The 12,070-nt window shown below is 40.9% G+C and overlaps 1 protein-coding gene across 1 annotated transcript in view; it reads left to right on the top strand.

The window, feature by feature from the left end:
* Window positions 1-12,070, top strand: part of pth1r (parathyroid hormone 1 receptor) — a 101,794-nt gene that overhangs the window by 42,307 nt on the left and 47,417 nt on the right. The window contains exon 2 of the mRNA XM_084410354.1: window positions 7,448-7,547. Coding sequence (XP_084266480.1) covers window positions 7,448-7,547 — 100 coding nt within the window. The remainder of the gene's footprint in view (window positions 1-7,447; window positions 7,548-12,070) is intronic.

The raw sequence follows: 12,070 nt of genomic DNA, 5'->3' as shown, positions 1-12,070 counted from the left end.
GCTGAATTCACAGCGTTGCTATTAGAACATATCCTACATTAAAATATGGACGATTAAATATTATTTTAAATATAAAAGAATAAGATAACATTCCAGATAAATAATTTAATTGGGGATTTTCTTTGTCTGTCATCGGTTATTGCAGTATTCAACTAAATTTATGTAGAATAGTTGATTTAAAAAAAAAGAAAGTTGATTGGAACAAAGAAAAATTGCGCATTGGCTGATGTACAGTGTTCTTAAGGTGGATTTCTTCCCCTAAATCTTGTATCTGTTTTCTACTTTGCGAACTGTAGATGTGTTTGAATGTGTTGTCCTGTTTCTCACTGGGACTTGCCTCTGCATAACATTAAACCAGTACTGAGCAAATTTATATCTTGGTCTTCTTTCCTGCCCGCTTGGATTGGATTCTGGAATATTCTATATTGGCCCATCCAGAACACCAAACAAGTTGTGTCTTTCCCATATTTACTTGTGGCAAAATGTTGTTCCATTTGTGGTTGTTTACTGTGCGTAGCCATAAATGTCTCTCCTCTGTACACCCTTTCAGTGCCCAAAATATGACTTCCCTTCACCTCCTTACTTGAGAAAAGAGAAAATATTGATGGATAGAATATTATGTTTACAGATGCTGCCAGTCGGTGGGGTCAGATGTTTCGGCGTCAGAAATGCCCAGTCTGGCGTGGAGGTGGAAAAACAGGGCTAGAAAGGATGATGTGATTGAGACTGTGATTGCCACTATGAAGCAGACAATTTGGGTTGGCTGACTTCAATTTACTTTGGATGAGTCACATGCTTGTCTGTCTCTACTACTCAAGCTGACAGGAGGAAGTTAGTGGTGATTTTCTTCACTGAAAACCCTCTTAAGGAAACCTTACTGTCTACTGTCTCAGAAGGGTTAACTTTTTCAACCCCTCCCTTCAAACATCTGACTTACATTTTTTCACTTAACTTAACTCTTTCCCCGCCATTTACACGTTTTACGGCAATCCGTGTTTTCACTGTCATGCGGTAGGGGGGCGCTGTTACACATCTTCTGAAAGAGTGCAGCATTCTTGAGTTGCAAAAACAAGCAAAGAAGAAGATCTGCGTAAACCAGAAGAAGTGGATAGACAGCTTTTCTAGTAGCTAACTACTTTTTCCAGCAAGTACGGGTTTAGCGCGACCAAAAGCTTTGACGAATCTGCAATTAACTGAAGCAGCACAGCATCTTCTTATTAATCACAAACTAAAATTGTGCAGTTTATATCACACATCTTGCTTATTCACCGAGATCGTCTGGCGATTATGTAAAAGACGTGGGTTCACTGGGTTGATATTTTACATAAATCGACAAGTAAAGGTTACACTTTCATAATGTGATTTATGCGAACCAAAGATTAAAACAATGTCTGTGTGGAAGACTTCAAGCACATACAGGTGAAACATAGCCTTTTTAAATTGATTCATTGTCCTGCTTTATTGCAGTCTATATCAAATGTCAAATATCTTTTTTTGGAGGGAACAGGCCTTTAGAGATTTTATGAAATGCATGATATTTCAGCTATTTCAACACATTCCACTCAGGTCCGTCTTTCTCGTCCAAGGATTTCTGCTGTGCTCTTTTATCACGCCTTTATCGTCTCTGGTTTTTCTACCTCTGCCTTTCTGGAAATAAAATAAAAATGGCTGTGAGACGCTGGTCTCATTATCATATCCAAACATGGCAGTGCACAGTAGAGTTGAGAGTCACTCGACCACTCGGTCGTAAGATAAAAGACATGCTATTCATTTCATTAATTTGGGATTTTGGCCTGGCCATTTGGAAAATATTGTGATTTAATTTAATGAAATCCTGCCTGGCTACTGTGCTTATATAAGTGTGAAATGTTGACTGCCGTGTACCGTGAAAGGTAAATGTTTTTAGACACAAAAAGAAAATGTTGATTTAATGCCTAAATTAGTGCTAGTGCATTCGACTCAAACTACTGGACATTTTCATATTTATCCATCTTGATTAATGTCAGTCTGACTTCCAACTACATTTCTTCATGGATGTCAAATATCAGGTTGCAAATGGACACCCATAGTAATCCAATTCATTATATTCATAAGAAAACAAGCTAAACTGTCTCAGTGAATAGACAATATGCAATATTAACTCATGGTTGTCTGACATTACTGACTGTGTGTCATTTCTGTGTCACCAAATGTTACAACTACATATTCTAATGCTTGCATTGCAACAAAATAGCAGTTTCAAGTGCATTTGTTGACTGAAGAAACCCCATTGGTCGAGCCAGTTTTGCGGTGTGGGGTCCATCACTCCACAAAGCCTCAGTGTTTAGACCGTTCAGGAGAAATCAGCCGACGAACGACTTGCTTCCCGTCTCTGCGTTTTATGCTTAGATAAAAGAAGGTACTGTAACATCCAAAAAATGACATACCATATACCTGTGAAGAATGAAAACAAGCCTGCCTTATAATGAAATATTCACTCTTGAATCCTGTTGCGACCTTCAGCACTTTTCTATTTAAAGGGGTGGTTGATTATGATTTGACTTTTCTAACTGTAGTTAGTGTGTAATGTTGCTGTTTGAGCATAAACGACATCTGCAAAGTTACAGCGCTCAAAGTTCAGAGCAAAGGGAGATATTTGCTTTTAAATAAATCACTGTTTAAGGACTACAACAAACGGCTGGTAGAGACTACACAACATTCCTCCCGGGTTAGTGACATCACCAACCCTAAAATTTACATAAACCCCGCCCCCGGAACACGATTTATAGATTATCATGCCAGAATATGCTAATCAGTGACTAGAAGATAACTACACATCAGCTACATAAATTCACCAACTAACCATTCAGAAATGTCCTGTTGCTTCTACATGTTGTCACTTCTTCTCGAGTCTCTCCATCTTTGTCTGACTCTGGTTTGAACATAAAAGGCTAAAAGTTTAAGTGAGGTGTATGTTCCTGTAGATAGATGCCACAAGGCTTTACTGCTGATCATACTGAAATGGGATCCTCCAATCGGAGAAGTTGCCGTCTCCGTGAAAATGAAACATGCTGCTTTTCAGTCGTGCCTTGATTCTTAACTGTAGGGTTTTAAAATGCCACTGTAGGAAAAATACATCCGAAACTGATACTTGAGGTCAGAAATTCTCGTCAGAAATTTTTGCACGTTAAAAAATAAATACTCACGTTTACACACTGCCTCCGAAACTTTCATCCGTCATAAAATAAATCGATTTTCCTTGTTTTTCGCATCCGTAGCAAGCATTTTGAGAGGTGTTTGACAATTCAGAGCCACTGAATCACGAACACGAAACAACGCATATGAAAATTTCAGACTCGGCGGGCAAGGACCTTTACTTTGAGGCCGTTAAGTATGTTGTGCATCTATATAGTATGAATATGGGTAGGATGAATGAAATTTGGACGTATTTTGTCACTGTCAGATGACCTACCAGAATCAGTTGTGCCGTTCACAACTCGTCTCCCGTGGCCTTATAGGATAGGAAAGTGTTCATCAGATGCACACTTCAGTATCTCATTGGAAATAGTAAGTCAGTCAAGCAAGTGCCATTGAGAACTGAATGCTGAGCACATATAAAAAGCAGCTTTACAGTAATAACAGGAAAATAATGTAACAAAGTTTGTTTCTAGAAGAAAATAGTGTCACAGTCCAGCTTAAGTAAGTTCAGTGATGTTCATTTTTGTTGCAAAAAAAAAAGTAAGTCAGCCAAGCAAGTGCGATTGATTGATATGAATGTGAACTGTATGCTGAGCACAGATCTAATGTACGGCAGGGTTAGTAAGAGTGCTGTGCTAGTATGCATGTTAAACAACCAGTGAATGCTTACAAATAAAGAAACTGCAGTCAGGTCTATCAAACACCTTCCCTGAGACGGAGATCAATATCCTGAGATCTCAACAGTGACTGGAGCTCAGCTGGATGTAATCAAGCTCTTAGCGAACGCAAGGTCCATTTTCTCTGTGTGAATGCAAGAAATATTAATTCCATCTTATAAGCAGTGAAACCGACAAGCTACGTACTATAATCTCTAAAGGCCTGATGTGGCTGTTTTTCATCTATAAATAGCACGCATGCTTTGGGTAAATGAGGATGATGATAGTAAATCGGTGGTTCTCATATAACCGTAGCTTGTTCAGGAACAGAACGTCTAATTATGGCTGTGAGCGACTCTTCCAGCTCGGATGTGTTTTATTCTTTAAGATATGGATTTTTGGACATTGTAAGGCAAGCAAAATCCGAGTGCTGTTAATGGGAAAGCATTTCTATGTAACAAGAGTTGGCAGTTATTAGTTAGCATTAAAGAAGGAAATAAAATATAGAGGTTGAAAAAATAAATAAACAATGAACTCTTGTTTCCAGTGAATAACTGAATACACTATCCCAAACATGGGATTTAACATAAGGAAAACTGCTTCAAGACCATTAGCTTAAAGAGTCCCTGAAACGCCTCCATTGTAGTCTTGAGTTTCTTCCGGGAACGAACACGTCACAATATTCCTCATTATAATAATTAATGCGCAGAGTAAAGGGGCGGGGCCTGGTTGAGTTAGTTAGTAGTGTGTTAAACTGGCGGTTATGGTAAGGGGCGGGACATTTCCCAAACACACTCGAAGCGCTCGACCAACCACAACACATCGATCCAGCCGACCAATCAGAGCAGAGAAACGCTGACTCGTTGAACTGCTGATAACGACTGAACTTGCGACCATAGTTGGCTAACGATGCTTTCGGGAAACACACTGACAGACTGGGATGCAACAATGTCAAATATGCATGAAAGCATGAACAACTATTCTAGTAGAGCCCAAAAATTCCAGGTTTCCCAGTGGATAACTGTGCGCATAACTGGAAATGGTGGCATTTCCGGCATGCTGTAACAGTAGAGAGGAAAGGAAATTAAAGAGATAAAGGGGAAATAATGTAAGCCAAATTCAAAGTCACACCTGCATTGGCTTCACTGCTCAACGTGGACAAAGCATGCCTGAGATTTTACATGAACTTATCCAGCTTATTCCCGACGAGCTGACTGCGTGTTGAATGATGGGTCGCACTTCCGGTTTGGGGAACTTCCATTCAAAAAGACTGAAACGAATCAGTTAAAATCACAAGGTTGCCCTAAAAATAAAGCTGATCCGTCAGTTTTCCTTCATGTTTTATTCATTTCAGACATCATGAGAATAACATGACACTTGGTATTTTAACGTGACAAGAATATCTACGGCAAGATCCCCTTTCAGTCACTGCATTCTTTTCCTCGTGATTATTTTCTTTTTTTCCCTTTGCATTCCTCTGTAATAGTATGAAAAAGGACAACATGTACTGCACATTTGTGGTCTGTTCTCCCGATTTAATTTATGATACATTCCCATTAATAATTCACTGGAATGCACGAAGAATCTCTCGTTATTCTCCTCTTTCCAGGTTTGTTTTCACAGGTAAATACAATTTATTATCAGTCAAAATGACGGAAATCACTTTGAAATAGTATCATTCATTGCTGAGGTAAATGAACATTTTTGATTAAGGCAACATATGTTACATAATACAGATATATATTACTACAGCGATATTTGGTGCTTTTGGGGTTATTCATGATGTTGAAAGTACCTTGTTGATGTTTTTACACTTTTAAATGTCCTTTTAATGTTCGATGGTTGAAGGGTGAGTAGAATAATGTCATCTCATTGTACCCAGTTTTAAAAAATATATATGATTGGGTCAGCAAGCCTTTCCCCATATTAAGTTAGGAAGTTACACCCATATTTCGTGCAAAGCATCATGGGGTGTAGGAATAAGGTGGATAATTGGATATAAGAATATCACATAAGAATATTACATACAGCACTTTCATAAACCAAAAGCCCAACTGAGATAGAAAATGCAGAACCTGTAGAGATTGTTAGATTGACTCTCCACAGCCGGAATATTGGATCCCGTCTCTTTACATGATCCTGTCAGAAAAAAAAAAAATATATATATATATATTTTTTGTATTAGAGATTTTTATCTGATTCACAAAATCAGTGAACAAACCTGTATTAAGGTATATTTTCAGCCTGAGGGGAAGAGCAATAAACAGGGTTTATTGAATAATCTTAGTTGTGTAAATGCTTCATTGCTTAGACTTCATCTGAACTTCATCTCGACTTCGTCTGGCCAGAACAAATCCAACAAGTGTTATCATACCAAAGCAAAAGCAATGGAAAGTTACTGCTTCTCAACATTGTCCTAAAAAACCTTGAAAGAGACTTTTCTCTGATCTCTTATGAAGACAAACATCCCTTCGAACCACACTATCATAAGATTAAACAACAATAGCAAGCATTGCAAGGAAAATAAAAGAATAAAGATGAACAATTAGAGGATTAAATTGATATTCAATTATAAACAATTATGATTAAATTATTATAAATGAATTAAAAGGATAAAGAAAACACAACACAGATGTATGCTATCTTGAAGCCACACACACACACACACACACACACACACACACACACACACACACACACACACACACACACACACACACACACAAAGAACATTGTTCTTTTTGTTTACTTGGCAAAAGCTTTTGTGAGCGTGGAATATGCACTGATATTAAAGTGAAAAAATAGCTGAATATCTTAGAGTTGGTTCTGTGTTTGTCTCCCTGATATATTAGACTGTCTGTTTATCACTAGAGATACAAAATGTGTGCATCGCTCAGAAAATGTACATATAGTGAACTCAAAAACTATATGTTCATTAAAGCCAGGCTTAATATTCCACCCATTGTTCCCTTTTTCAAACTGCTAGTCTTGTGTATGACCATTAGTTAGACGATAATATATCAAACCAAGTGGAATCTGCAAGACAATGATGCTAGAGCTATCTATCTATCTATCTATCTATCTATCTATCTATCTATCTATCTATCTGTCTGTCTGTCTGTCTGTCTGTCTGTCTGTCTATCTATCTATCTATCTATCTATCTATCTGTCTGTCTGTCTGTGTATCTATCTATCTGTCTGTCTGTCTGTCTGTCTGTTATTATCTGTATGTATGCATGAATCTATAATGATATATTTTAAGGAATGAAAAAAGCTTTGATAGTGCTTTTAATATCAAATCAAATATTTGTGAATGTAGCGTGATGCTGGGGTAGCATTGTTTTTATGCAATGCATTTTTATTTAATAAGTGATACTACATACTACATAAAATTATTAGTTAGAAATTAGTTATACTATTTAATGTCTTATAAAATAATTAGTAAATGTAAAAATTCAGAGCATTTATCTCAGTGAATTAATTACACTGAAGAGCTTGACATATATAGAGGCTGTTTTATGGTTAAAAAACAATATGCCCTAATAAAGATCAATAATACCCATGGTAATCAACTCTATATTAATCTTTGTTATATATTTTGTGTGTCTGTACAGGTTGATGCTGATGATGTCCTCACGAAAGAGGAACAACTCTATGTTCTGTTCAACGCAAGGCGGATATGCGAGCTGGCGATTAAGTCCAAACATAAAACTGGTAAGTTATAAATGTTGTAATCTTTAAAAAAACTGAGAACACGCAGAGGAAGAAATCCTGTTATCTTAACGCTCAGGTCAGCTGGGCATGGCTGAAATGACACCTTTGATGGACGTACAGTAGGAGTTGTGGACACATGTGTCTCCGCTTGGAGGTCTCAGGTGCTTGAGTGTGACTCTGCGCTACGCCACATCCAATCAGGCTGATGCTAAAACGAACTGGCATTGATTAAGCTGGATCTCTCAGCAACACTCCATCAGTCAGTGCCAAAGCCAACAGAATCCATTAGTTTCTATTACACTGGCCTGACACTTTGTTATTTAAAATATTTAAAATAAATAAGCAGCTGTCTGTCAGCTCCCTGTTTTAAAAAAGCACATGTTTTAGTCTTAGACTCCAGGGTGTAGATTTGGTTTGAACACGGCGGGGGTTGAAGTGTGCAGCAGTTTAGTGGCGTCCCGGGTCATTCTCCCTTGTGAAATGAAATATATATTTTTATTTTTTGGTAAAAATATATTTTGTGTGTGTGTGTGTGTGTGTGGTATCATACTTATAACCTACACGCAAATCTGATTACTAAAAGTAATGATAAGTAACATAATTCCTTGTTTGGATAGGATACACAGATATTAAGTGTTTTATGTGATTTCAGCATCTGAAACCTTTTCAACTGGACAGGATTTTTTTTCTTCAGAGCGCCATGGGAAGTCAAACTTCACCTTACATCTGAAATTGCTAATTTCCTGCTCTTAACAGGTTCTCATTTCATCTGGCTCTGAATGATTTATGTAATATTTTTGGATATCAGAAAGCCAGGTTTTTCCTTATATCAATCATCATTAGAACAGAAAGCCTTTTACACAGAGAGAAAAGTAGCCATGTCCAAAATTCATGAAGTTCCAGACTTTAACTCTCTTGATTCTACTCTGCACTTGCCCTTATAAAAATGTATTCAAACGGGTTGCGATTGGTATGTGAGAATTGCAACAGCTGCTCTGCCTCGCTGCGTGGGTATATGAGGAGCCAAGCCGGGACCCGGCCGCCCAGCGCTGTTCAGGGAACGAGGGTTACATACATAACCGAGACCGTTCCATTTCAGTCGGTCACGTTCGACGCCACATCGGTAGTGACCAACGAATAGGAATCCCTACCAAAGCGCCACAGATGCTGCCTCTTCCAGCGCCCTGTGAAAGCCTCCTGATACCTCTATGCAGATGGGGCGAAGGAAAGGACAGGGCTTACACATAGAATGTCCATCACTGCTGTTCCGCATGACCCACTCAGTGACCCAACACTGAGGAACACTGGGAAAGCGTGCCCTTTCCACTGGAAAAGAAACGCTGCGGAAGCCACACTAACCCACTAGGGCCGAATTACATATGGCATGTCTCTGGGGTGGCTCAGCCTGATTAGGGTGGCACTACACCTAGCAGAGATGGCAGAGTCCGCTGGGAACGATACTGGCTTCTGTTTAGGAGCTATACCGTGGAAATATACACATATGAGATCCCCTCAGGGTCACACATATGGGCACCCAGCCTACCACCAGTTCTCATGGATACATCGAGTGCAGGCCCGCCACGTCCGGCTAACGAGGGTGATGGAGGAACTCAACAGGGTTTGCTCGTAGGAACTCTCTGAAGCAATATGGGCACATGCACTGGCTGAGCAAGCTGACACTAGCCAGGGTCCCTCAGTGCCTTCTACCCATTTGAGGTGAGAACACAGGATGATACTGGCTCTACACGAAGGCTATAAAATCGAACGTAAGTGTTACGTGTCACCCAGCCCGCAGCTTTACAGATAACAGTCAGCCAGGTGCCACGTGCCAGAGCCCAGGTGGATGCAACACTCCTAGTAGAGTGAGCACACAACCTGAGTGGACAAGGCACGCCCTGGGTTTGGTACGCCAAGGCGATGGCATCCACTAACCAGTGGGCCATCCTCTGCTTGGAGACAGCCTTTCCCTTCTACTGGCCTCCATAACAGACGAAGAGCTGGTCTGAGGTCATGAAGCTTCGCGTTTGGTCCACGTACAGTCGCAGAGCATGGACAGGTCACAGCAAAGCTAGGGCTGGGTCTGCCTCCTCCAAGGGCAGCACTTCCTAGTCCTTGAAGGGAGTGGGGGGGAACCTTGGGTACATATGTGGGCAAGGTCTCAAGATGGCATGGGAGTCATCCAGCCTGAATTCTATGCACGATTCGTCGACTGGAAATGCCTTCAGGTCCCCTACCCTCTTAATGAAAGCCAATGCAACCAGTAGCAACATCTTCATAGACAAGATTTTTAGCTCTGCTGACTGCAAAGGCTCAAATGGGGCATTCTGAAGTGCTCTGAGCAAATCCCAAGAGGGTATGGAGGAAGGGGAAGGTGGATTTAACCTCCTCGCTCCTCTAAGGAACCTGATGACCAGGTTGTGCTTTTCGACCGACTTGCCTTCTATTGGATCGTGATAGGCAGAAATTTCGGCAGCATAGACTTTCAGGGTGGCCATCAACCACCGCAACGGTCGCAGTCTTTGCCCTGTAGCGTTTTTTTTAGGCGGCCCACTGTGATACATACTACTACCAACTCGAGGGAGTTGATGTGCCAATGCAGTTGCGGACCCGTCCAAATCCCTAAAACTGCATGCCCGTTGTATGTGGCACTCCAGCCTGTGGTAGAGGCATCCATGGAGACCACAGCATACCTGGACACTTGTTCTAGGGGCACTCCTGCCCGAAGAAACGAAGGGTCGACCATGGGCTAAAGGTTCGTCGACAGACCTGAGTGATTGTCACCCAGTGAGTCCATCTCAAGACTCGCTCGTGAAGCCAGTGCTGAAGCGGCCCAATATAAAGCCAACTGAGCGGCGTTACTGCGGCTGCCATATGACCCAGGATTCTCTGAAATAATTTAAGTAGGGCCGCTGTCCTGCCTTTGAACGAATTCAAGCAGTTCAACACTGACCGAACACACTCTTCTGTGAGGCTTGCTGTCTGGGCACCATGTCCCTGTGTACGCACAACTGATCTCGTGACTGTGCCATTATGAGCCAGTCGTCGAGATAGTTGAGGATGCGAACGTCACATTCTCTCAGGGGAACAAGGGCCCCCTCCGCAACTTTTGTGAAGACGCAAGGAGACAGGGACAACCCCAAGGGGAGGACTTTGTACTGATATGCTTGACCCTCGAATGCAGAAACGGTCGAGGGAAAATTGTAACATGAAAGAGCAGGAAGAGCAGAAAACAGGAGATGATTATAAAAAATGAGCAGGGTTTATTGAATAATCTTAGTTGTGTATATGCTTCAATGCTTAGACTTCATCTGAACTTCATCTCTACTTCGTCTGGACTTCGTTTGAACGTCGTCTGGCCAGAACAAATCCAACTAGTGTTAGCATACCAAAGCTAACAAGGAGAATTGAAACATGAAAAATCGGCCGTAACCTACCGCTTTTTCTTGGGTACAGTGAAGTAAGGGCTGTTAAACTATTAAGGGCTGTTGCACTGTCGCAGAACAAGCCGTTCTCAGATTTGGGGCAATGTGACGTACTTTTGCACAAGCCCCTCCCACGACTGTTGATTGACACTGCAGCTTTAGCGTAGACCCGCCCTGAGTGAGCTAAACACAGCTGTAGACTAGACTGGGTAAACCCAGCCCATTCTGTCGGCGATTTGATTTCGATTTGATTTTCATCAGGTCTAATTTCGCCCTGCAGCTCAGGCTGGAAACCTGTACATTCTTCTATCCTGCTTCCCTTACAAATCTGCGGGGACCAATCACAAACTGGCTTATCCACCTGACGTGCTATTGGCGGGTTTAACACGATTGGCTCTCGCACGACTGTTAATCCAATTCCTTTTAACCTCTCGATGATGCTGAATGGCTTCTTTAGTTTAGCAAACAAATCGCTCAAGTGGGTGTAAGTACCACTCACTTTCATGTTTGTTCTCGTTGTTACTCGAGGATGGATCAGTACCAACAGTTCGTGACCCAGCTCACGGTCTCCGGAGATAGGCCTAACGTTACTGATCACGGCAGAAATGAAAGTGAGAGCACACACTTTATGACAGCTCATTGAGTCGTTTTACGGATATAAAGTTTACCAGTTTATTAAGCACCCACTGAAAAGGTGTGTATTTGTTTACTGTTAGTTGTAACAAGTGTTTTGTGTACTTCGCTGTGTATGTTGATGATAATGAAAGGGAGAGAGAGAGAGAGTTTATGGATAAGACATTAATGCACAATTCTTATACTGTTTATTCAGCTCTTACAGAGATTCTCTGGAGTAAAACTAACGCTCATCTTTTGTGTGATGGACAATAAACTTCATTGAACTCTTCAGTACATTTTTGGCCATCATTCGGACGGGGTTTGCTACAGCAGGCTTGTACTAATAGTGGATAAAAGCAAGATGAAAAATAAGTTATAACCATAATTAAACTAGACTATACCTGTTCCATCTCCATACAGCATATATTCTCTGGCTCTGTGGGCATTATTGTCCGACTCCGGGTCGAAATGAACACCGCTACTGAG

The sequence above is a fragment of the Rutilus rutilus genome (assembly GCF_951802725.1).
Source record: "Rutilus rutilus genome assembly, chromosome: 6".
Lineage (NCBI taxonomy): Eukaryota > Metazoa > Chordata > Actinopteri > Cypriniformes > Leuciscidae > Rutilus > Rutilus rutilus.
The sequence above is the reverse complement of the archived record's forward strand: the minus strand, read 5'-3'. Positions and strand labels throughout refer to the sequence as shown.